General features: G+C 58.1%; 1 protein-coding gene across 2 annotated transcripts; it reads right to left on the minus strand.

Annotated features, from left to right (window-relative positions):
* Positions 1 to 4,064: 4,064 nt before the first annotated feature.
* On the minus strand, positions 4,065 to 25,401 carry TEAD3 (TEA domain transcription factor 3). 2 transcript variants are annotated; one of them, XM_053669222.1, is made up of 12 exons: positions 25,221 to 25,401; positions 16,096 to 16,347; positions 14,116 to 14,180; positions 10,131 to 10,193; positions 8,627 to 8,764; positions 8,487 to 8,536; positions 7,849 to 7,910; positions 6,913 to 7,046; positions 6,572 to 6,745; positions 6,229 to 6,369; positions 5,995 to 6,147; positions 4,065 to 5,810 (listed from the first exon to the last, which is right to left on the minus strand). In XM_053669222.1, the coding sequence occupies exons 2-12, from the start codon at positions 16,100 to 16,102 to the stop codon at positions 5,697 to 5,699; spliced, it is 1,101 nt and encodes a 366-aa protein (XP_053525197.1). In that variant the 5' UTR covers positions 16,103 to 16,347; positions 25,221 to 25,401; the 3' UTR covers positions 4,065 to 5,696. The 2 variants fall into 2 exon arrangements, with proteins under 2 accessions (XP_053525197.1, XP_053525194.1); XM_053669219.1 differs by lacking the exons at positions 10,131 to 10,193; positions 14,116 to 14,180; positions 16,096 to 16,347; positions 25,221 to 25,401 and adding an exon at positions 9,336 to 10,124.
* Positions 25,402 to 25,808: the final 407 nt, after the last annotated feature.

A 25,808-nucleotide genomic window follows, 5' to 3' on the forward strand; every position in this document is an offset into this window, starting at 1 on the left:
GTTGTGTCTGCTTGTGACTGGGGCGGGGGGGGGGGGGGCAGGTGCTCTGGAAGTTGAGGTTACGTACCACAGCATAGTGATGGGTACCCATTTTACCCATACTGTCCTCAAAACTGCAGTCTTACTCTGATCTCAGGTGTCCGTGACCTGTGGTGGTATAGTTGCTAACTAGGACTGAAGCTTTCCTAATAACCTTCCTGGGCAGGACTCCAGCCTCTGTGCTCCTGGAGCTCACTAGTGGAGACGCTTCGTACTGAGGATCTTGACTCAGCTCTCAGCGGCATGCTTAATGTGTGCCTTGTGTATTACGTTCTTTGTATACGGTTGGTTGGTTGGTTTTTTGTTTCTTACTCCGAATCCTGCACTTGGGATCTTGGTCTGTAGGGTCACAGATTTGTTACAAATGCATATTGGGTTCCTTGATGCTTCTGACAGGAGCAGTCCACAAACCCTGAGAAGTTGGTCTAATATTTGCTTGCCTGACCATACATTGAATACCCTATGTTTAAGGTACTGTTTTATTGTGTAATATTTTTAGGAAAATACAATGTATTTTGTGGACCCTGCTGATCTTTTTTTAGGGGAGTAATAGGTGGGATTGGGCTATGGAAATCTCCAGGCTCTGCCCTCTTCCCCGACTGGAGGGATTTGTGCTGGGAAAGTGGCTTGCTGTACTGGCCAACAACTGTGACTTTGGTAAGTAAAGTCAATTGGTCATCCCACTGATTTTAATCGAGCTGAAAGGCTAACCCAAAGCATAAAGAAAAATGCACCTTCTCAAAACAAGATTTGTCTGGCCTTTTTAAAACTAAACTATAAGGTTCTCACCAAAGACCTTGAGCAGTTTCTTTACCATTTAAGCATTTGCAAAATTGGCAGGTAAAATAGCTACATGGAATCAGATGAGCCATGAATTTTGGTTCTGGAGGTAGGCCTAGCTCTGGTCTTGAAGCATTAGGAGTAATGGAATAGGCTTGTTGAGTGATGTTCCCTTACCTAAGGAGGGGGAAACGGCTATAAAATTAGGGCCCGATTTTATTGAAGTTTGTGCATAGTAGAGATGGAAGCTTATGTAAAATTTGACCATATTTAACTCAGTGAAATAATTTTTATTTTGGAATTTCTGAAGTTCTATAATCTGTCATCAATGTGGAGGGCAATACTTAAAAATAGGGTAAGAAAGCCCTGCCTGGTGTGGCCCAGTGGATTGAGTGCTGGCCTGCAAACCAAAGGGTCATAGGTTCAGTCCCCAGTCAGGGCATATTCCTGGGTTGCAGGCCAGTTCCCAGTAGGGGACACATGAGAGACACCACACATTGATGTTTTTCTCCCTCTCTTTCTCCCTTCCCTTCTCTAAAAATAAAACCTTTTAAAAAAAAGTAGAGTAAGAAAACTCTTGATGACTAGGAGAATGTAATACAAAATTTACAAGTGTGAGTATGTTTTACGCTTTGTCTCTACCATGAAACCCCTTATAGGGCACTGAATACAGTTTAAAAATAGAGCCATGAGGCAAAGGCACAAAACAGGTGGGCCCCTATCTGCACCTGTGACGGCCCCTCCCGAGGGCCTTGATGGGCACCCGTGTGCAGTCCACCTCTGAGCCTAAGACGAGGAAGACATCTGCGCCTGCAGTGGTCCTGTGGCAAATGTCACAGTGGAGCCAAGGATTTCTGAGGTCTCTTGTGACCTCACATGCATGCTCTGTGGGTGCAAGATGGCCGGCCATGGGGTCACCTGTGTGGGCTGAAGCCCCCCGACTGCCCGAGTTTGAATTCCAGGAGACTTATGAGCCTGTTGAGCACATCTGTTGACTTCTCTGAAACCAGTTTTCTGTGGGAAAGTGCAGGTGAATACTCGGGTGGTACTACCTGAGATAGCAGTACTAACTTAAAAGCATTGCGGGCTCTGTGTAGTGCCAGACACCACTCTTGACAGCAGTGCTGAAATGGTGACTTTGTATAGTGTGCATAGTGTGCTGGACCTGATACACAAATGTCAGCGGGGTTTAGGACAGACCGAGTGACAACGATCCGGAGGACACCTCATTAATGTCCTGATGAATGGGGAGAACGAAACCCGTCACACCCTCTTGCCTGAAGTAAGCCAAGGAATAAAATCCTTAAAAAGTAGTTTTGGAAACTGTAGAACTACTTGGGAACTCGAATCTGAATTCAAATCAAACCTACTCCACTTTATAAATCTGAGCCCTGTGTATTGGGGTGAGAGTCCTTACAAGCCAACTGTATTAAACACTGACCACTTTGAGCCGGGTTCTGGGGAATCTTCAGGGACACAGGGTCTGCCCTCAAGAGCCCCACAGCACCTTGATCAGGAGAAAAGGGAAGTGGGCAGTGGAAACGGGGAAGAGAACACGTGGAGGGACGGACAGGCTGTTTCTATTGCAAATGAGGGTTGAGCTACTTTCATCAAGTCCCAGCCTGTAGTATGATGGTCCAAAGCTCAGCGTGCACTTGAATTAGAATTTAGCATTCAGATCCCTGGGGGCCCCAGTTTTCCACCAGTTGTGCTACAGGGAAATGAAGCACCTCATGACCCCCCAGGACAGTGCTCTGGCTTGACTGGAATTGACAAAACCCGTCACCCTTCCCCTTTCCCTGGAAACTTCAGAACAGAGAAGCAGAGGAACAGGATAGCCAGAATACAGATCGCTTCTCTGGGCTCCAGCTTTGGCCCTTCCTTCCGTACAGCTTCCCCCAGCGTCTGATGGGAGAACCACTTCCTGAGAGGCCTGGGCGTTGGGCTCACAAGATCCTTCTTATCCTGGTTCCTTCCAGACTTTGGAACCTCAAGAGTAGTCATCACCCACTTTGTGTTACATTTGTGATTGGGGGCAGGGGGTAGAAAAAAGAAAGCAAGGAGGCTGGCTATACTTCACTCCTTGAGTTTTCTGCACGAGAGACCTACATTATTCTTAAAGAAGTTACCTGAAGGCTGATTACGCCAGGAGACCAGCGAAGGCAACAAGCCCCATTCGATGATGATGCTTCAAGTGTAGAATAGATGTGATCACTTAGTGCAGAGATTGTATCTTGCATTCAGCCCCAGGCCTGGGACATAGTGGGTCCTTTACAAACCAATTTCTGCCTCCAGGTCCTCCTTCCACCTGGCTGGAGCTCCAAGGTACCCTCCCCATTCTTCTAGTGACAGTCTGGAGTCCCTCCAGTGAGGTGGACTAAGACAATGGCCACCTGATTACTTAAGTAGTATGCCAGGAGCACTGGACTCGGAGTCAGGCAGACTAGGTGTTGTCACTGACAGGCTGAGTGAGAAGAGTAACTTCAGCTTGTTTCCCACCTGCAAAACTGGAGATTGGACCAGAATGAACTAGAAGACTCTAGATGCTACAGCAGGGTTGCCAGATTTAGCAAATGAAAATACAAATGCTGCCCTGGTTGGTGTGGCCCAGTGAATTGAGCACCAGACTGCAAACCAAAGAGTTGCTGGTTCAATTCCCAGTCAGGGCACGTGCCTGGGTTATGGGCCAGGTCCCCATTAGGGGGTGCTGGAGAGGCAACTACACACTGATGTTTCTCTCCCTTTCTTCCTCTTTTCCCCTCTCTAAAAACAAATAATGAAATCTTTAAAAAAATAAGGAAAGTACTGATGCCCACTTAAGTCTGAATTTCTAACAATGCATGTCCACTGAGGATCCAGCCTCCCTGCCCCCCACTCCTGCTCTGAGGTCCCTGCTGTGTGCTTCTGCAGGCAGGCAGGTGGGACGTGGAATCTGGCTTCCCCTGCCGGCAACCATCCACTGGGGAGCGCACCCACGCTCCTTGAGGCCTTTCCTCCTGAGCCAGAGGGGACTGGAAGGTGAGAGCAGTAGTAACTGTGGAGGCTGTGGGGGGGTTAGCGGGGGCCCACTGCAGCAGCTGTGACCTTGGGCAAGTCACTTTACTTAAACCAAGCTATTTCATTCAGGTAACTGGTCCCCCAAAGTACAAAGACGCCAAAGGTGGTCTTTAGTTTGAATTTTAGATCATAAGGCAAAATAAATAGCTTTTCTGTTAAAAAAAAAAAAAAGAAAGGAAGAGAGAGACAAAGCAAGAAAAGCTCAGGCAGCTCTGGGCACAGTTCACTGCTCAGCTCGTGGCGCGAGGGGCTTGCAGCTGGATAGCTTTCACGGACCCAGAATCATGCCTGTTCTGAGTATCGGTAGGGCTTGGGGTACCCCCAGCAAAGATGGGGCAGGGTGACACACCAGGACCTAACCTAGGAGCGCCCATCTGAAGCTGTTCCAACCCAGAAGTCTGGCACATGACTCACCCACAAACAAATAACTTTAATTCTTTTTTGGAGCAGGCCTTGAGGGCGCCTGCCCCAGCCCTGTGCCACATTTATGATATAACCCATCACAGCTGGATTTAAAAAATACACAAAAAATATATAATACACATTATAAAACCTAGGTTGGGTTTGGAGGTGGCCTGAGCGATATGCAAACTGTGAGGATCTTCGGGAAGCTCAGAGCAGGGTGGGGTGGGACAGGGCGGGGTAAGGGAGGGAAGGACACAGTACTTCATGTGAAACTCATAAATACCTGCGGTTGAGGGGCCGGGGTGCTGGGAAGAGGCAGCAGGCAGGGCTCACCTTCAGTCCCAGACCTGGGTCTGGGGGCTGCTGCTCCAGGCGGGGAGACTGAGGTGAGGAACAACACAGGCAGCGGCACCCACCGAGGGTGAACCACAGTCTCAGGCAAGACAAGACATCAAAGCCTTTGCTGGCCCTTGTCCCTGGGCCACGGGTCCGCCCAGAGGCTGGGTCTCCATCTTCCTGTATGACCCTCCGGCCTATTTCTGAGCTTGGGCTTGTCCCCCGGGAGCCTTCCCCCACCAGGAGGCTGCTAGGGGACTTGACAAAGGATCTGGGCCAGGGAGGCTTGGGGGAGGTCGAGCAGGAGGCCGCCGAGGCCCCCCGATTAGATTGCGGGCTGACAGAGGGTGCTTGACATGTGCCGAGTACCTGCTGCTCCTCTTTTGTGCCTGGTCAGAAGCAGCTTCTCCTCCTGCCAAGGGGTCCCCAACCCAGCGGGCCCCAGTCCCTGGGTGCAGCCTCTCCCCAGCCCCCTGGGCCCAGTGCGCTGCAGGGAGGTAGTGAAAACCTGGGCTCTGGGGGCAGGCAGTCCCGGACGAGAGCTCCAGCTCTGCCCGCCACCACACGGTTCCTCATCCAAGACACCGGGACCCACCCTTGCCTGGCAGGGTCTGAGGGTGCACCAGGCACACAGGGGGTCTGGCACACAGCCAAGTACAAAGAGTGTGGGCCCTTCTCTTCTTAGCCTGACCCCACTTCCACACTCCTCTCTGGCCTGTGCTCCGCCTCCCCTCGTCTTCCCTCACCCACCCATCACACTCCCCTGAGGGGCCAGTGGCCATGTACACCTGAGCCCAAAAGTGTCCTCCCATTCATCTGAGGCTGGGCAGAACTGGGTGATGGCGTTGGCATCCCAGCTAGGCTGCCCCACCTCTGAGCTCCCCTCTCTTCTCCCACAGTTAAAGCGCAGAACAGTGGCAGGGAGTGTGTGCTCTGGGGTAACGTGGGGAGGCCTCCCGGGTCCTGGTCCTGAGGCCTGGCAGGCAGATGAATCCTCAGCCCTGGACCCCCGGGCACGCCAGGCAGGTGTGTGGAAAAGATGTTTGTCCTGAATCCCGGTGGTGGGGGTGGGGCGCAGCCTAGTCTTTGACAAGCTTGTAGACATGGTGCTGGGCCCCGTGCTCGCTGGTGGAGACTTCGAAGACAAAAGCAATGACAAGCAGGGTCTCCTGGGAGTCTCGGCTCGTGACCACCTGTGGGCCGGGCAGGAAGATTCAGGTCAGGCCGCACAGGGCCAGGGGTGTGGGGGCTGAGCAGACCCTGCTCCCCTCTGCGGCTCAGTCTCTTCCTCTGAACAATGGGTCTGGCCACCTCCACTTTCAGGCCCCTGTGCCTGGCACCCTTCTGGGACCCCTATAACCCTTGCATCACCCTCACCTGCAGGATGGTGAAGTTCTCCAGCACACTGTTCATCATGTACTTCTCGGGCAGGTGTTTCAGCTTGTGGATGAAGTTGATCATGTACTCACACATGGGTGAGCGGTGGATGCGGTACACGAAGCGCCCGTTCTCCAGCCTGGCGTACTCGGTCTGCAGAGAAGAGGACGGCGTCGCTAAGCCAGCCTGCTCCCAGCCTCCTTGCTCAGCCGCCCGCCCCAGGCCCTCACTCACCTCCACCTTCTCCACCACCTGCTTGCCAAAGGAGCACACCTTGGTGGAGACACTGATGGTCATGCTATCGGCTGAGCTGTACTGGGAGCTGACCCCGTAGAAGGCTCCCGGGCCCTCCTGGATGGTGCTGTTGAGGTCCGCCTGGGTGGGGGGCGGGGTGGCATTAGGAACTGGAGGCCAGAGGGCGGTTTCCCGCTTCACCACATCACAGCCCCGCCCAAGCACCTACCTCCGCACAGCCCACAGGCCATGGGGAGAGAGGTGGTCAGTGGGGTGCGCCCGGGCGGATGGCACATTCTGGGGGAGAGGCTGTTTGGAGCGGAGAGGGGCCAGGGCAGCTCACCCAGAACTTGACAAGGAAGAAAGCATTAGGGGGGCCCTTCTCGTAGAGCTCCTTCAGTCCACCCTTTTTCTCAGGGAACTTGTCGTAGATCTGACGCACATCCACTGCCTCCAGGGGTGGGTCCGAGAAGGCGGGGTTGGTCTGGCCGATGTGCACAAACAGGTGTTTGCTGTACTGTGGGGAGGGCGCAGCCCGGGTCAGCACCTGAGCGCACAGGCCTGGGGTGGCTGGGGAGGGGCTGCAGAGACAACTGTCCCGTGCTTCCCCACCCGGTGACCCCGAGCAGTGGCGTTGGACCACCGTGCTGGGGTCTCCCCTCGCCTCACCCCCGAACACATTACCGTGTCAGGGTCTCGCTGCACCTCCATGAAGGCGGAATACTCGAGGAGCCGCAGCCGGGAAGAGGCGATGGTGCGATCCTGCCACACCGGCACAGAGGCAGCAGCTGCAGGGAGCGGGGCCAGGGGCTCGTAACCTGGGGATGAGACGGGCCCTCAACGCCATGGGTGCGTGCGCGGTTTTGTACAGACCCGCCCCCACCTGTGCAGGGCCTTTGCGCAAACTAGAAAACGGCACCCCTTCTGGGCAGGAACCCTGGCTGGATTGTGACCCCCTGGCCAGGCGTCCCTGTATAGTGTACGACCTGCGTGACTATGCCATGGGGGCACTAGTGGCACACACCCGTGGATTTTTTCCTTTGTCACTTCACATGTGTTCTAACAGAAAATACAAACAAGTCGAAAGGGAAAAATAAAAATGATCCAGAATCCTGCCCTGGCTGGGTTACTTGCTCAGTGGATTGAGTGCTGGCCTGGAAACCAAAGGGCCACTGGTTTGACTCTGGGTCAGGGTGTGTGCCTGGGTTGCCGGCCAGGTCCCTGGCTGGGGCCATGCTAGAGGCAACCAATCAGTGTTTCTCTCCCTCCTCTCCCACCCTTCCCCTCTCTCTAAGAATTAAAAAAAAAAAAATCCAGAATCCCAACACCTAGAGAGAGCGAAGCTTTGTTCAGCCATTGGTGCATTTCCTTCTAAGGAATTTTACATACATACAACCCGTAAACATGATAGTGTTGCTTGGCGGTGTACTTGTAGCACAGCGTGAACCAACACTGTGTAAGGTAAGGGGGCTATTCCTGGCCTGCCCCTCCCTGCAGGTGCAACCCACTCCCCTCCCCCTGCACGTGCACATGCGCACACGGCGGGGCCCAGCTCTTCCGAGATGAGCGCAGGTGCCGAGGGAGGGACAGGTGGTGGTGGCAGCCTCCTGGGGAACTTACTGCTGAGTGTCGGTGGCAGGGGCGGCTGGATGGGGTAGGCTGGCTGTGCAAAGGGCTTGATGCTGCAGACAGGAGCACAGCCTGGTTAGAGGGTCGCCCCTTTCCCACCTCCCACCTGGCCTAGTCACTTGGGGTCTCATCTGGGACCCCCACAGGGAGGGGCCAGCCAGAGTTTCTGCAGAGGCCCAGAAATGCATGCTGACAAGCTAACTCACAAGCTTTTGTTTTCTTCCCATTTTAACTTTTGTGAAATCCTGCTGAATCTCACAATTGATGTGCACGTTTAATATAGCATTTCAGCCCCACCTGAAGAGCTGTTCTCAAACTGAGGGTGTCTCTGGAAGAAAGTCACCTGAGAATTGAAGGAACCGCGTACCCTTGACTACTTCACTCACTGACTGAGATGAATTCAGAGACTAACTGAGTGAAAAATAATTGCAGGGTGGATGACAAGAGAATGAGTGGGTTGATGAATGAACCAACACGTGAGTGAATAGACAGGTGCGTGAGCTCTCTTACTGGCGCTCTCCATGCTGTTTTTGAGTTAAAACTTTGCTCAGCTGTTGTGGGGACCCAGGTGGGAGGGGAAGTCTAGTGCGGTTGCCAAGGGAAAGCAGAGGGTGCGGAAGGATACTCACTCCTGAGAGGGTCCAGGCTGCTGCCCCAGGAGCGGGGGGCTGCTCCAGAACTGCAGAGACGGGACAAGGCCCAGGGGCCCTTCAGTATCCGTGACCCTCACCCTAGCCCGGCCCTGCCCCACCTCCCAGGACCCCTGTACCCGTGAGGAGGTGGAGAAGACAGCCTGGGGCAGAGGGGAGGGTGGGCTGAACTTGTTCTGTAGGACACTGGCGGAGACGATCTGGGCGGAGGACATGGACGCCATGCTCTGCAGGGCTTTGTCCTTGGAGACTTGGTCCTAGGGAAGGGAGGGGTCCTGTGAGGGTTGGGCCAGGCCAGAGGCCGGACCCACCTTATCTGAGGGCCCCTCCCAGGCTCTCAGGGTTGTGGGAGCCGGGCCATGGCAGCCCCAGCTTGGCTGTGTGGGTGAAGGGGAGCCTCCGCCACCGCTTTAGCCACAGCCCACAGTAAGAAATAAATTTATTTTAGTCCATAACCCAGCATGTACCAAAATAGTTCCCCTTATTTATGTCATGCACTGCCATATTTTTTTTTTCCATCACTGATTCTCAAAGTGTGGTCCCTGGACCAATAGTGGCAGCATCACCTGAAAGCCTGTTAGAGATGCACGTGCTGGGCCCCAGCTCAGACCCACTGAGTCAGAAGCTCTGGGGCCAAGGCCCAGGGACCTGCCTTCACGAGCCCTGCAGGTGACCCTGATGCAGGTTAAAGTCTGAAAGCCACTATAATTCATTCAAAAGAAAATTTTGTTTGCAAACCTGTTATTTTGACTTATAATTCATAATTTGAAAGTCCTACATTGGATGCTCTCCCCTCAACTCCCTCTGGGGAGGGGCAGTGCTACTTACCAGGTTCATGGCCTGTGAAGGAGAGGGAGGACGGATTAGAAGGGCGCCAGTGAAGGGCACGGACTGTGGGGGACGTGTCTTCTCACCTCCCTCCACTCAACGCCCACCTGGCTGTCAGCTTTCTGGGAGCCCAGGGAAGCTCAGAGGCAGCTACGGACCTTCCTCCCGCCCCACTGCCACCCAGGGGGAAGGCTTGCCAGCGGGGGCACCCTGGACAGGGTAGGATGGCAGAGGACAGGTGCTCCTTGGGTCTGGCACGTCCCCTGGAGCTGTGCTATGGGCGTGGAGAGCTGCGGTGGGAGGCCCAGCCCGCTGGGCAGCTATGGGCAGAGAGAAGGAGATGCAGCCTACGGGGCCCGGATACGGGGCCAGGCCAGGGGGATCCTCCAGCACAGAGCAGCTGAGATTGGTGTCCCAGGCAAGGGGCAGCCATGCCCACCACAATAGCTCTGCCAGCCAGTACCCCCCAGTGTCTCCTCCCTGCCCACCTGAAGTTCCCATGCAATCAGCAAGCAGCAGTTAGGAGGGAGGAGAAAAAGGAAATGGAGAAGAGAGGTGGGCCTTAGTGGCCCCCGACAGTCTTCTGGCCTTCCTCCTGTCCCTGTAGGGCTGGCTGTCCCCGTGGGGACAGCTCAGTCTCCAAAGGCCTACGGTGGTCTCTGGGCTTCTTGATGCTGCTTATGTTTCTGAGACCCCTCCACTCCCAATAGCCCCCCAGCCCCTGCCCACTGGAGTTGGGGTCAGAGAGCTGCAACAGGCCTGGGCAGGGCCAGCCAGGTGGCCGGGGACCCATACCTTCAGCTTGGACTGAATCTCCCGAGATTTCCGCCTGGCTAGAACCTGCAAGTGGCTAGAGACCTGCGTAGAGAGAGGGAGACAGAGAAAGAAAAAGAGCAGAAGAAGTGGGAAAAGAGGCAAGAACAGAGCTTCAGCCAGAACAGAGGCACAGCGGGGCCGGAGAGCCGGCCGAGGCCAGGCCAGAGCCGTGCAGAAATAGCGGCGGAGGCCCGTGTGCAAGGGGCCGAGGAGGGGCTGGAGGCCCCAGCCAGGTGCCCAACGTACCTTGATGCCGACCTGGTACTCCCGCACCTTCTTCCGGGCTAGAACCTGTATGTGGCTGGACACCTGGGGGCCGCCCCGCGCCCAGCCAGAGAGGGAAACACAGACAGTGAGGAGGCACGGCCCGGGCAGCCGCGGGCAAGGAGCACCCCAGCCCTCGTCTCTGGGAACAAATGAGAGTAGGAGGAGCTCTGGGGCCCCCGTGGGCGAACACCCTGGCAATTCCGCTTTCCTTCGGCCCTGTTTGGATCCCGGGCCTGCAGTGGCTTCAGGACCACCATGCGAGGGGTGCAGGTTGTGCACGTGAGCACTGGCCCAGCGAGAGCTACTTCCAGGCCAAGCCCTGCTGGCTGAGCAACGAGCCTCGGTGTAGGACTGCATCTAACCCAGAGGAGGAGTACGAGCATCTTCTCATTTTCCCCTGGAGGGGTGACGTCTTTTCACTGGTGCCCTCGGAGGAGACAGCTTTTTCTAACTGGCATCACAGAGGCTGGCGAGGGCCATTAGATCATACACACCTCAGGCCGTGTTTTCTACAAACGCTCTCCCCCGTCCCATTGCCTACGCTTTCCTGTCACCCCATCAGCTTGTGGCCTATACGCCAGGCCACCAGAAGCTTTGCTCATGCAGCTCCCTCCCCCAGTGTTTCTCCTTTCACCCTGGACTAGTAAGTGGCAATAAACATGAACACACACAGTAAGTGCTCTTAATTACATTTTTTCCACAGCACCTCCTCCCTGGCAAAGCTGAGCTAATCACAGTCAGGTTGTGTGTGCCACTGGCTTGCACGACAGACCCTCAACACTGCCAAGGATCTGACCCGGGGCCTCAGAGAGCCCAAAGGCCACTGTTTCCACCTGGAACACAAGGCACGCATGGCTGGCTTGTCCGGGCTGCTGCACAGTTCATTACCAGCAACTGCTATGGCTTTCTTTGCAAGTTGTTTTTATCCCCACACAGAAATAGTTTCTTTTTATTCTTAATCAGAGGCTAAAAGTTACTATGTATACGATGCTGGGCAGCCCCTCAGCTGCCTCATTTGGGGACACTGCGCTGGGGTCAGACACAGGTCCTGCGAGAGCACTGACGCTCACTGGGCACACCTGTCGTTCCTGGCACTTTACCCGCACCGCCAGTTCATCTCCCCGTCGGGGCGCCACTCAGGAGAGGCAGCCTGTCCAAGGTCACACAGCTGGAGGCTACAGCAGGGAACTGGCCCCGGTGGTCTGACTCCAGAGCCCGCCTGCTTCGCCACCAAGCTACGCCAGGTGCCAGGTGCTTTCAGACTCTTAGCACCGAGAACCATCTCCAAATGTTCAACTTGGTGACAGTTGACAGTCCCATAAGGCTTTATCCTAATGTCACATTTTGCCATCTTTTTTCAATATGAAGACACTGTACTTGCTACTAATTACTGTAAATATCTGTAAAAAAACTGAAACTGTATTTTTAAAATCAAAAAACCCAAATGACCTTGCTGTTAGCTCCGTGCTCTTTGAGACACATAAAGACACGCTTTGTTCTTACAGCCATAGGATGGATGGGTCCCATTCTAAGGAGGGATTAAGAGGAGTGCATCTGTGCAAAGTGACAAAGGCCAGCAGTTTTTAAAATTCTGAGCTTGCTGACAGCTGGTTTAATTAATTAATTTAAAAATATTTTATTTATTTATTTTTAGAGAGAGGGGAAAGGAGAGAGAGAGGGAAACGTCAATGCGTGGTTGGCTCTCGAGCGCCCCCTATTGGGAACATTGCCCATAACCCAGGCATGTGCTCTAACTGGGTATCGAACCAGCGACCCTTTGGTTCTCAGGCTGGCACTCAATCCACTGAGCCACACAAGCCAGGGATGGTTTTATTTATAATTATTGTTTTATAATTTTATTTTATAATTAAAATAAAACCTTATTGACTGGCTGGCCTTCACAGAATACCTGGCCAGCAGCAGCCGTACTGCTGAGCCGGGAAGGAAGAGGCTGTGCCGCCCTCCCTAGGCCTCGGCGGGTAGGACCCCTTGGCCCCTGCCCACTCTGTCAGAGGCTCCTCTAACACACCCGCTGGGTGACGCGGACACGCGGAGCCAGTGCCTGCTCTCCCGTCTGGGACGGCTTTCTGTTTACACTGACAGTCATAGTAACAGCCACAGCAGCGCCAAATTCTGGAACAGAGTCTCCTTTGCCCCCAGGCCTTGGCTAACTTAACGGCTGAAGGACAGAGGCTGGGGGCAAAGCACCCCTCCCCGCAGGTAGGGAGCAGGTATTTAAACCTGGGGGTCTGACTGGTCGGTGCTTCTCCTCCAGAGAATGGGGCCCTTGGCTGCCTGGCTCCCTGCTGCATCCCTGGTGCCTAGAACTTCGTGGTAGCTCAATACTATGCTCAATCAATCAATCAATCAATCATCCAATAGGTGCTGTGCGCCGTGAGCTGGCCATGGGCAGTGGTCTGTAAAGCCTGAACAAACGAGGCCGAGTCTCGGCTCCCTCACTGGGTGGGCGGGCTCACAGCCTTCCTTTGAGACCGTGGGTAGGACGGGTCAGGACTCTCATATGCCCACAGGGGAACTGGGGAGGCGGATACAAGGTCCAAACCCCATCCAGACCCCAGCAGGTGGGAGGGCTGAGGGTCAGCAGAGGCTTCCACTCCTCCAGGCACCTGCCTCCAGCCTGTCGCCCTCCCGGGTGCCCCACAGGCAGCCACCCAGCAACTCCCTTCAGGTTCCCCGTCACTGCCCTGCCACTCACCATTGCCACTCACCGTGCCTGGACGGCCAGCCACCCAACCGTCTCTCAAGTCACTCACTGCCCTCACCACTGCCACTACCCAGGCCACTACTGCTGTTGATCTAGGTGCCTGCCTCTAGCCCATCACCAACATTCCTGCTGCCTGACACCATGGCCCCCAGCTGCCCCCAGGAGAAACCTGTCCTTCAGGCCTCCAGCTGAGTCTCTCCCCACTGGCCCTCAGCTCTTTCTATCCTTCCCACCTCACCCCACGTCACCCCACCCTGTGGACGGAAGGCTCTTTCCTGCCTCGTGGGCTGAATCCTGGATCCACCACCTACCAGCCAAGCACCCCTGAGGAAGCTACTCAGACTTCCCCGTGTCTCGGTTTCCTCATCTGTAAAATGAAGATAATTACTGTACCTACATCATATGATTGCTGTGACCAATTTATTTGTTGACCAAATAAATTAATGTCAAGTTAACTCTATACGGAGTCATAATTATTTGTATATCTAACTTCCTCAACCTCGAAGAATCCTCTACTTTTTTTCTGCCTGGCTAAATTCTATTTCTTCTTAAAAATGAACCTTGCATGTCCCCTCCTTCAGGAAGCCTTCCTAGCTCTCCCTTCCCCGCTCCCCTTGCCGGGCTGGGCGAGAAGCTTGTCCGACTGGGAGCGCACGATGCCATCTCAGCCGAGCCCCGGCTCTGTGCTCATCTGTCCACTGTCTGGCTCCACAGCTTGCCAAGGGACCTCGCAGCTGCCCAGTGGGGCTTCTCTGTGGTCACTGAACCGAATTCGGGTCTTGGGAGGGATGGTGGGTGGCCAGAGAGATGAAGCAGCTTGAGGGGGTGTGGAGTCGTGAGGAGGGGGCAGGGTGGGGCGGGGCGGGCGGAGGCAGCTCCGGGAGGTGGGCAGGGCAGTATGATAGGTGGGGACGGAAGGGGCTGGGAGAGTGTGTGCGGGCAGAGGGGCCACAGCATCAGTAGCCTCTTTACCTGCTTTCTTGTCCGAGTCTTTCCCGTCCTCAGTTTAATATAGCGTGCGATCAACTCATTCCGACCTAGATCGGGGTGAGGGAAAAATGAGGGCCTGGAAGCTGGAAGCCACACCAGGCCCCTCTACACCCTCTGCATTCCGGCCCCCACCCTCAGAGGCACAAGCAAGGCAGCCCAGGGTGCTGGTGAAGTCCCTGTTGCAGCCCCCACTGCCTCCAGGACCTGGGGGCTACTCAGTGACGATGGGTGGGGGTTGGGGAGGGTGGGGGCAGCAGACTAGGAGGGAGGTGGAACACTGCCAGGCAGTCGGGCGGCCGGACAGGTTTCCCTGCTGACAGACAGGGCCAGGTGTGGCCCAAGGGCAGCAGGACAGCTGGGCCCCCCACTCCCGGGCCCCAGCAGTGCTCCCCTCCTCCAGGGCTTGCCGCCTGCTCAAATCTCTCAAGGGTATGTAGTGCCGTGTGAGGGAGGCCTGCCCAGGCCGAGGGTGTCTCGGCGAACACTGCCGAGTGCAAAGGGTTCTGGACTGGGTTCCCTCCCAGCTGGGCTTGCATGATGGCAGACCCTGGGCGGGTCCCTTCCCTTCTCTGGTAGAACAACCAATCAGTGTTTCTTTCCCGGCACGAAGGTTTCCAGGCACGAAGGACTGGACGTTCCCCAACACACCTCCTACACGGATGTCTGTCGGGATGTGTCACTGAGCATGTCACTGTGCCCTTGAGCCTGTCAGCCCTGTGTCACCGGTTACCGGTGTCTTTCCTGCCCTGTAAGAGCCCCACTGCCTGTCATCCATGGAGTGGGGGCACTGCTTGGCGCCCTGGACCCTCTGAAGGCCCAGAAACTGCCCAGGGCCCAGGGCTTGGCCCCATGGGCGGGTGCGAGCATGTCAGCATCCTTGGGGTGTGTGCTTCCTACCCCCAAATCCAGGCCCCCTGCCCCCTAACCTCACAGCCTCCCCAGAATGGCCACATTCTCCAAATTCTTCTTTGATGACAGGACCGGCTGCTGCTCCTCCCTTCCTGCCCCTCTCCACCCCAACCCCGCCACCCCATCTAAAAATACCCGTGGGGCTGCCCCAGCCATCCGGGAGGCGGCCACGGGGCCAGGCAGCCCTTGCCCTATGGAACGTGCCCTGGAACATCTGCCTGCCCGGTGTGGGCCGCCTGGTGTGAGCGGTGGGCGTGGCAAGTGCATGGGGCAGGGGACACGGGGCGGCCCTCGGCACTGGCCCGGCTGCCTCTTGCCTGCACCACCGTGGAACTGGATGCCGGGAGGAGACAGGCTGAGGGCCCGTCTCACTCAGCCACGGCTGTCAGGAAGGGTTGCAGGGAGCTGGCAAAGAGCCAGGCCGAGAAGGGTTGAGCTATCCCAAAAATGCGGCTCTGGGAGAACCCTCTCAGGGCTGGACAAGAGGGGACACTCCCTTCTCAAGGCAGGAGGTGGGCCAGGTGGCAAACAGAGGGGCCAGGGAGGGAGGGAGGGACTTGGGAGGTGGTCTGAGGAATGAATGAATCTCTCCAGCCGGAGGGCCCTTGCCCCAGTGGGCTTCCCACCACCCTGCAGGCCTCCGCTGCCAGGCCCTGCTGTGCGCTGGGACTCCTGCCCCAGCCTCGCCCCCGGGCCCCCCACACCCTGCCAGGGGAGGGACCCTCTCCCAGGCCCAGCCTGGAGCATACTGGACTGTCCCAGTTTCCTGGGCCCACTGAGTCAACCCGAAACCTCCAGGCCAGCGGTAGGGACAGAAGCAGATTGGGGAGCTGAGGTGTGGGCCGGGCGGCGGTGGAGGAGCAGGCCTGGCGTGTTTATGAGGATCCAGACACACGGGCTTGCACGCACAGACTCGCCCACCGCCGTGCGGGCTGGCAGCCTTAGGACTTGGACAAACCGGTTGGGTGAAGGGACAGAAAGCAGGGGGAGGGGCAGGGAGGGCCAGTGCCTCCCCCAGTCCTGTCCAGTGTCCCCGTGCCTCCCCACACGCACCGTACATCTTGCCCTCGTCCGACAGGATGATCTTGCGGCGGCCACAGGGTGGGTAGATGGCCAGGGCCTCCTGGAAGCTCTGCTCGATGTCCGGGCTCCACACCCCCTCCGCATCGTTGTCCAGCCCCTTGTCCAGGCCCTCGGGCCCATCCTCCCGGGCCTCCCCGGGGCTGCTGCTGGTGTTCCAGCTGTTGGACGCTATTGTGCTGGTTACTCTGGGCTCTGGGCCTGAGCCCACTGGGCAGCCTGAGCCTGCGGGGCAGACACAGAGGGGTGAGGGCCAGGCGCTCTCTGTCACTCTGGCCAAGGTGGACGTGACCAGAGGTCCTGCTTATTCAGTGCTGTGTGGCCTTGGGCGAGTTACTTCACCTGTTCGACCCGTGGTCCTGCGAAATGAGAAAAGGATCTCCTAGAGGTTGTGAGGGATCATATTAAGTGGGATCACGACAGTGCCTGACACAGAACACTCACGACGGTGCTGGCAGTGATGGGCGACGACAACGAAGCCTCGCATCTGCACAGGCTTCCGCGGGGGAAGGGCACTTTCACACTCATTCAGTCCTCAAACCTGCGGCAGGGAGGGCACGAGCGATGCCCGCCATGCAGGTGAGGAACACGGGCCGTGCAGCTGTCGAAGGCGGCGATGAGCAGGCAGAGGAGGATCGTGAGGGCGGGGCCCCGCGAGTCTGGAGCCCTCAGAGGGGCTCCTGGGCTCACTCGGCCAGCGCCTCCTCCCTGTCATCGGATCCCCAGCCACGGAGCCCCCACCCCTTCTTCACTCCCCAGCATCAGAACAGCCCTGCTGAGGGCCTGCTGTGGGATGAGAAGGGTCCCAGACCAAGGAAGGGTGAGGTTCTGCCTTCCCCAAAGGATAACTCTCAACAGTCCTGCCAAGGAACCTAACCGTGGGGCAGGAAATGCCCCAGGAATCGCAAGAGAGAGAGATGCTGGCTGGCAAGGGAGCAGCTGAGAAGGTGCCCGGCCAACAGCCTTGCTCAACCCCACTGGCTCCTCCATCCCACTTCCTGCTCCCGCACCCCTGCACCTACAGCAGCCCGTAAACCACCCACACGCCCGCCCCGCCCCGCCCTGGCCCACATTGTGGACCGGCCAGGGCTCTGCAAACTCTGAGTTCCCTGAAAAGCCAGGCTGGGCTGTTCATTTAGACCACACCCAGCCAGTCCCCCCAACATGCTCAGCCCCAACCCAGCCCCCACCAGCCGTGGATCTGCATGTCCAGTATATATACCAGGGTCCTGGGAGCTTCAGAGCCCAAGATGGACAGACTATGGGACTTTGCTCTGGGCTTCAGGGCAAGCAAGAGCAGGCTAGGAAAGTGAGGGACCGACCCCTCAGAAACCAGGGAGGGGAACTCTTTCTCCTCAGACATAAATTCCAGGTCCTGCCAGATGGGTGGAGGGTCTCCCTGTGGGGGCACCTGTTTGCTTAGGAAAACTTGAAGGGGGTGGCTAGTGGCATGGGGTGGGGAGGGTCTCGGGGGCCTGAATGTCAGATGGACACCGAGTTTACTGACTTAATATTACTACTAATGACAGCACCTGTCAAAAGGCAGGCACTGTTTTGGGATGTTATACATATCAACTCATTTAATTCTCACAATAACCAGTGGAGTAGATACTATTATTATTCCCACTTTACATTTGAGGAAATCAATGAACAGAGAGGTTAAGTAACTTGCTCAAGGACACACAGCTCGTAAAAGTGCTAGAGCAGGGATCCAAACCCAGGCAATCTGGCTTCAGTCTTTCAAGCAAGGAGATGGGGCTAAGAAGCTCCACCATCTATAACTAGAAAAGAAGCCAAGCTATCATGGCAACCACCCTAAACATGGCCAGTGATGTCCAGGCCATGGGGTCCCCCTCAGCCCTAGAGGCTGGAGCAACTTCAACGACTCCAAGCCTGCTGTAGCCCTTTCAGTGAGGCCTCCAAGAGCAGCAGGAATATCTCTCCCATGCCGGAGGGCAGCCAGGCCGAGAGGAAGCTGTGCTCCAGACCAGGCAGGCGCCACACTCCTCTAATCCCACCAGCCTCTCACCCCATCACCAGCCTCTCCTCAACTCCCAAGGCCAAGTTCTTGGAATGTGAGGGGACAGGGACTCTGTGGGCCCCAGAGACTCCTGTACTGAAGACACTGGGATACAGGGCCTCTCCCCTCCACCCAGCCTGACACAGTCACAAGCTGTCAGCGGGGAGGCAGAAGAGGGACTGCAGTGGGCTAAGAGCCCTCTCAACAGAGTCTGCAACCCATTTCCCACCAAAGCCTTCCCTGTGGACACCCTCAGAGCGGTGGAGGCCCAGCGCACGGCCCCCCACCCCCTGCAGCCGACTTTCAAAGCAACTTTCCTGCCTTCCCCAAGTCCCTGTCCGCCTCCCCTCCCTCATCCAGGCGATGGCCCCCCTTCTCGGGGTGATGTCAGCCCCGCCCCGCCCCCCGCAGGAGCACTGTGGCCAAATATGGCGAACACAGCAGCACTTGGGGGCCGGGACAGACTGGGGGGGCGGGGCAGCCCCTGGCTGGGACCGCTGGCAGCTGGTGAGGGGGAGGGGAGCCAGGGGGTGGCCACAAGGACAGTCAAGGAGAGAAGGACCACCATTGGTCCCTTCCACTGGTTCACAGGCACTTGCAAGACCCACCTTCTAGGAACACTGGAGTGGGAAGACTCACCCACACAGGGGCCCCCACACCACACAGCCATGCACAGGAGCACATGCGCGCAGGTACGCTCTGTGGGCGCCAGGTGACACCCACACAGGACATGTGCACCTCCAGGCTGCGGCGTGCCCCTGGGCAATGGCGGGCAGGCAACTGCACCAGGCTGGGGGCTGAACTGGGCTCCTGCCCTCCTGCACGCTCAGGAGGGGGCCAGCCTGAGGGGGCCCGCCTGGCTGCCCTGGTCTTCCCAGAGTCACTGCTGTGGGACGAGGACAGAGAGCAGCGTGTGCCTACCCTCCTCTCCTTACACCCCACAACTCTGGGACCCAACGCGGGGGTGAGGGAGGAGGCCATGGGCTCCTCAGGCAGCTGCAAGGCTGGATGGAGGCATATGTGGGACTCAGGCGTGGGGGTGGCGGAGGGCTCCCCAGGGGCCTGCCTGGGGTGAGAGGGCAGGCCCCTGGGACGGCAGCCCCAGCCAGGGCAGGGTCTCATCTTCCCTGCACAGAGAGGGTCGGGAGGGGTGGCAGGCTCCCCACCCACACCCCAGCCCCCAGCCCCTTGTCGATGCTTGCCCAGGTGTCTAGAACCTCTGCTTTGCTGGGCTTCGACATCAGGAGGGGAGAGAGAAAGAAAGACCCAAGTGAGGGGCAAGGGGGTGGAGCTTGAGACAGACTGGAGGAGAAGGGGGAGACAGGGTGGGGGAGGGTTGGAGGGTGGGGAAAGAGAGGAGGGGCTGAGAGGGTGGGAAGGGGTGAGGTCAATAAACTCAGGTACAGCCCTGCAAGGAGGAAGAGGACAAGTCAGGAAGGAGAGAGGGAAGGGAGACAAATGACAGAAAGACCCAGAGGCCAGGGCGGATCTGGAAAGAAGAAAAAGAAGCCAGTGCTGGGGACTGGGGTCAGCCACTAGGCAGTGTCCAGGACATCCCCTCTCTTGTCCCGTCTGTTCCTCCCACCTCTTCACAGACGACCTCTCAGCAGAGGCCCTGGGATTACAACAGGCTTTGGACCTCCCCTAGCCTCATCTACCTCCGACCTCAGTCTGGCCAGCCAGGGCCTCCGGCGTCAGAGCCAGAAGTGCCTCTGGGTGGTGGAAGGGATGGGAGCTAGGAGGCTGCATAAGCAGGCTTTGGGGCCCTGGGGGGATAAGGGGCACCTTGCTGCCCACTCCCCACCCTGGGGGCCCTGCGCCAGGCCTGCTGGAATAACTGGCTGGACAGCTCCAGGGATGGAGGCCAGAGCTGGGGCTGCTGCAGAGGCTCCAGGCGCCTGCCGGCCAGGCACCCTCCCTGCCCCCCACCGCTGCAGTCTCCCTGTCAAAGCTGGGGGACAGGTCTGAAGCGTGGGCTCCCCCAGAGCCTTCACCTTGATGGGTGGGGAATGCAGACAAGGGGAGTCCAGGCAGGCGTCCCCCCGACTCTTAATCCCTCCCCCTGTACTAGCCCCACTGGGAGGACAAACTGAGCCCAGTGACCCTACTTAGTCTGGGAGCCAGCAGCTGTCTGCTCTTGCAGGGACCCCAGCCCCTCAAATTGTGGGAAGGTTAGTGAAATCCGAGGTTCCACCCCGAATCCTGCCCCAAACATGGGCTGGGCTGGCCTGGCCTGGAGGGTGAGGGTGGGGAGGGCAGTCGCTGAGGGCTAATTGAGGCTCCCCACCCCCTGCCTGCCTCCCTTTCCCCCCACCCACCCCACAGCGGGGCCAGCTGTTCTCCAGCTGCCACTGGCTCTCACCCTAGAAGTGGCCCTACTCTGGGTGGGACCTGAGAATAAGATGGGGTGGGGATGGGGCCCGCCTCCCCCAGCTTCTGCCCAGCGACCCCTGAGGGACCCTGCCAAGTAGCCACCCCTGCCAGGCTGGGGAGGCAGTACCCTCTTCCCTGGAGCAGGGCCGGGATTTTCACAGGAGGAAGCAATTTTCAGGGCCGGTTGGGAGGGAGGCAGGGGGAGCCTCCTCCCCTCTCCCCTGCTTATTAATGTGCTTCCAATTTGGGAATCAAAATTCTGTGCACCCCTCCCGCAGCCCCACTAGACAGGGCATGGGCAGAGCCCCCCCAGCTTCCTTCTTCAAAGTTGTTCCTCACTGTCAGCGCTCCCCTCACCAGCAGGGAGCAGGTAAGAGACTCTCAAACTGCCTGCAGAGAAAAGGGGCCAGTTCCCAGTCCTGCCTTCTCCCCACCTGGAGGTTCTGTCCTGTCCGGTCTCCTCCCACTCCAGCCAAGGCCCTGTGTTCAAGTCTGCGAGGAACAGAGATAAGCTGAAAGGGAACTTGGGGAATGGTCCCACAGCTCTCATTCACATCAGTGCCCGCCGCCTCAGCCTGCCTGCACCCAGGCCCCTGTGCCCCGAGTCACCCCCAGCTGCCACGGGTCACTCAGTCAACCACCGGTCAACCGCCGGACCACGCGAGTCCCAGTGCTGCCCATCAGCACACGGGCTTTTCTTACACACGCCCTCTCCACGCTGCCCTGCGCCCACCGTCGCCTGCACCTCTTCCTTTCTGTTCCTTTTTAAAAACTAACTGTGATAAAATGCCTATAACATAAAATTTACGATTTTAACTATTTTTATGTGCACAATTCAGCGGCATCAAATACATTCCTTCTTGTTTTCAACGGCTATCTGTTTGATGGTCCTGCATACAGACGGCGCAGGCATCGGCCTCGCGGGCCCCCGACTTGCCACACGGCCCCCCGCACCACGCCCGGCCCAGCCCCGAAGGGTGTCGCCCCCGTGTCCTGTAGCCCCGAACCATCGCAGACAGGGACCGCCCAGAGTCAGTCTCGGGGACACCCCGGTCCCTCTCGCACGCAGCAGCGCTCAGTCTCACCTGCACCTCACTTCGAGCCCAGCGCGTCCCCACACTGTGGGAGCACACTTGCACCGCATTGGACATGGTCCCCCACGTCCCAGTGGTTTCCCCTCACGCACACATGCTCCGTATCGACACCGTGTATGTGATACATTGTCATGCACAGTCACACACAGTCCACCAGAGTATCTATAAACCTGAGACCATCTCTGATGCTTTTCACACACACAGCATGACAAGTAGTCACGCCACAGCTTCACACGTCGCGGAGAACGTTGCCCGGCCTGCTGACACACCAGCATCAGCCGCTGTGCCCTCGCCCACGGGCAGCGTCAGAATCCCACCCAGCAGCAGACACAGGCTCACACCGACGGCCAGGCTGACAGCTCCTCTCCCAGACGTGCCCCGAGAGATGGCGCTCACAGCCACACACTAAGAACACCACTCACACTGTGCCTCTTGTGTATATGCAGTGTCCATCACACACGCGTGTTACAAAGTCACAACGTCACATACAGTTTCTCTTGTGCATCTGCCCAGCCTCACAGGCAGTCACACACACAAACCGGTTTTGCCTGGTTCCCTCACACCGGCATCCACCCCTCACGCAGACTTGCCCACACAGGACAGCCCACTCCGTTTCTCTCACACACTTCCAGCGTCACACACAGTTGCACTCCCATTTCCTTCAGTCACTTCCTGTCCTCCAGGGCTGGCAGGGCGCACAGGAAACAATCAGCTCTCTAGGAAACCTCAGGGGCCGGGGCTTCAGGATCTGCAGTGACAGGCTTCTCTGGCCCCTGGGCCGCTGCCTACAGCCTCCTGTGGGACCCCAAGGGGCCAGGTAGAGCCCTCTCCCATTCAGTGTCCTCTTGGGAGGGGCAGCCCCTCTTCTGCAGACCACCCTAGGCTGGCACAGCACCAGGACGGAGGGCAGGGCAAGACCATGGGGACAGAGCCGAGGTCATCTGCTGACTTCTGCTCCAGCTCTGCCCAGAGAGGCTTCTGCCATGGCCCCAGGGCTGCCCCAGAGGTCCACAGAGGTGTCGGTCCTCAAGGCCACCCTTGGGACCTCACAGCTTCTGCGGCTTCCATGTGGGAAGAAGACAATGTGACCTCTGAGCCACCTCCTCAGAAAGCTGCAGTATTTAGAGCCATCATGGCCCCCCAGTCTCCAGGGGCCTGGCACGACCAGCACCCTTCCCCACCCTCCTCACTGGGAGCCGAAGCCTCTGCTCCCCTCCGCTCCCTGAGCGAGGAGATGGTCAGGACCGACAGTTCCAGTACCCTTCCAGCTTGACATCGAGCCCCGAGAGGGGTCCGGGAGGAAGGCAGAGGGGCCCGCCATCCAAGCGGCCTCTGAACGCCATGCGTCCCAACCAGCCTTGCCAGACCACATTGGCGCTTCAGAGGGCAAGTTCCCCCAGCTCCACCTGGCCTCCCTGTCCCTCAGCCCCTGCTGCTCACAACCTTTTTTAGCCATGCTCGCCTGGTTCAGCTACTCCTCTGTCACCTCCTCATTTGTCCTCACCTTCTTCCTTAGACCACTGGATCACCCACTCACCTCTCCAGACCCCCCAGGTTCAGGTTCCATAGTGGGAGGGGAAGGAAGGCTGACTGACTAGGATACAGGAACTCTCGGAGGGGCTGGGAGAAAAGCAATCTGAGAAGTCAGTTATTCTAAGCAGGGAAACTGAGGCCCAAAAAGGCCCACCGAGATGACACAACTGCTTGAAGTCCAGCTGGGCTCTGGCTGGTGTGGCTTAGTGGATGGGGTGCTGGCCTGTGAACTGAAAGGTCGCTGGTTTGATTCCCAGTCAGGGCACAGGCCTGGGTTGCAGGCCCGGTCCCGAGTCAGGGCCATGTACATCTCTCTCACACATCAGTGTTTCTTCTCTCCCTCTCTTTTTCCTTCTCCTCACTCTCTCTAAATATAAATAAATAAAATCTTTAAAAAATAAATTCTATCTGGAAGCAGATACTTAATTTCTTGACCTCCTCTATTGAGGTGTTTCCTTCTAGTGTTAATATTTCCTCAACTGGCAGAATGTATCAGGTTCTGGTACATTCTGAGAGTGAGGGCAGGAGCAGGGTCAGGGACAGACAGACAGACACACAGACACACACACACAGCTTGGTCCTCCCAATTACTGACCATCCTAGTCAGTCATTCTCCAGCCCAAATGCACTAATTAACATTAATTATTGTTCCCTCCCTAGGGGCCCAAGAGGTTGGACTCCCAGCCTCTCTCTGAGGGGGCATCCAGGACCCAGGAAGTCACCACCACCAGAGTCTTAGTTCCTAGAAGATACATGAGTCCATCCCTGCCCACAGAGTGAGCTGGCACCCAGATGTCCACAGAATGTCCTGGGGTGACTGACATCCTTGGAAAGGGAACTACAAAGATCCGGAGGAGAGAACAACATAACACTCCCAAATCTCCAACTTTTGGAGACTTGGATTTGCCTCTTTGCCCCAGGCTGCCCCCTGCATTCAGGCAAAGCAGTGCCTGCCCTGGAGTGGAACATGCGCACACAGAACCAGGCCGAAGAAGACAGGACACAGAGTCACCACAGGGCGCCAGCCCCTCAGGGCTGTGTCCGGCCCTCACCCCTATCCCCTGATCTCCTGGGCTACAAGTCCAGGCCTGACCTGGTTCTGCCTCCAGCTGGAAAGAGGGAAGACAGAGGAAGGTGCCCCCTGAGAAGCCCTCCCCGAGGCCCTCATCCTCACTCGTCTGGAAAGAATCTCTCAGCCCTGGATCAGGGTCCCTCTCCTAGCAAGGTGACAGAGTGGAGCTTCAACGTCAGAGTCTGGCTAGGCTGGAGATCAGACGCGGAGAGGAGGTCCCGGCCTTTCCTCCCCGGGCAGGGATAAAGGGCATGACAAACAGTGGTGATGGTGGTGATGGTGGTGATGGTGGTGAGGACAATCCGCCTTCAAATCTAAAGTCTAAACAAGGGCTCTGAGGAAGTGTGGCTAAGAGAAGGCCCCAAATCCTGCCACCTCGGGAGCGAGGCTCACAGCGCTCAGGACAGGAACTCGGAACGTCCACCCCAACCCAGGCGGCAGACCTGGAGGGAGCCTACGCCCCTGCGTCTCGGGGGGCTCACAACCAGGGCGCGCGCCTTTGCTCCCAGCACCTTCCACAATTTAGCACAGCCGCGGACACCGTGCGAAGGAGCCAGAGTCAGCGCCGCGGAGCCGGGCCCGCGGCCCGCGAGGCCTGCGCGAAGCTGGCGCCGGGCGGGCTCAGCGAGAGCGCGAGCTTGGAGTCCAAAGGGCGGCGAGGCCCGGGACTGGGCGCCCGGGGTACGAGCGCCTCCGTGGCAGCCCTTCCAACCGTGCGGCCCCACACCCTTGCCTTGACACCCCAAAGAGGGGCGTTGGGACAGCCGTCGGCACCGGGGGCGATCTCCAGGCTCCCCTGCCTGCCCGAACCCGGGTCGTCCGGGGTGAGCGGGGTGGGCGGGGCTTCCCCCTAAACTTTCCGGCACCCGAATCCGGGGTTCCGTCTTAGGCTGGACAATAGTTCGGGGAGCTATCCTCCCTCGAGCACACCCCCACCCCGTTCCCCAACCAAGCGCCCAAACCACCTATCCCAGCAGGGCCTCCTTCGGGAGTCCGCCCGGCTCACCTGGTCCAAGCTGGGGCGCTCCGGCCGGGCCGCTCCGCCGGGCCCGAGGGAGCTGAGAGGGGGGCCGGGGAGGGGGGGTCGTGGGGAGGGGGCTGGCCGGAATGTGCGGAATGAGCCGGGCTGGAGCGGGAGGCGCCGAGCGCGGAGGAGGGAGCGAGCTGGACGGAAAGTTTGTGTTGAGGAGCCCGGCGGGGGGTGGGGGCTGCGGAGGGGAGGGGGCGGGGCTCCCGGGGCGGGGCGTCGGCGGGGCGGGGCGTCGGCGGGGGCGTGGCCACGCGGCCGCCCCCGCCCCCCCAGCGCTCCGGCTGCCCGCCCCGGGCTCCCCCACCCGAGACCGCGCTGCCCTGCCTGCGCCCTGGCGCCCCGTTCCTCGCCCGGGGGTGCGACGCTCCCAGCCTAAAAGAGCCTAAACCCAGGGCCCCACCGGGGTTTGGGACTCCGGCCTGGGCGGGGCCGAGGGCGGAGCTCCCGCCCGGAGAACCGACTCCGCTGTGTCCCGGCCCGGGTGCGGCGGCACGAAGAGCCCGGCGGAGCCGGAGCGCACGGGCCTTCGGGCTCCCCACCGGCCGCCCCTCTAACGCAGAGCCG

Source organism: Artibeus jamaicensis, unplaced genomic scaffold (genome assembly GCF_021234435.1).
Source record: "Artibeus jamaicensis isolate MK-2021 breed Jamaican fruit bat unplaced genomic scaffold, CSHL_Jam_final contig_1539, whole genome shotgun sequence".
In the NCBI taxonomy this organism is placed as follows: domain Eukaryota; kingdom Metazoa; phylum Chordata; class Mammalia; order Chiroptera; family Phyllostomidae; genus Artibeus; species Artibeus jamaicensis.

What these genes read in the sequence shown, in the direction of transcription:
- TEAD3 (XM_053669222.1), bottom strand. An exon ending in AGATTCAGTCCAAGCTGAAG is followed by an intron (nt 8,765 to 10,130) that starts GTATGGGTCCCC and finishes TCCCTTCCCTAG; the next exon opens with GACCAAGTCTCCAAGGACAA. An exon ending in AGGTGGTGGAGAAGGTGGAG is followed by an intron (nt 6,148 to 6,228) that starts GTGAGTGAGGGC and finishes TCTTCTCTGCAG; the next exon opens with ACCGAGTACGCCAGGCTGGA.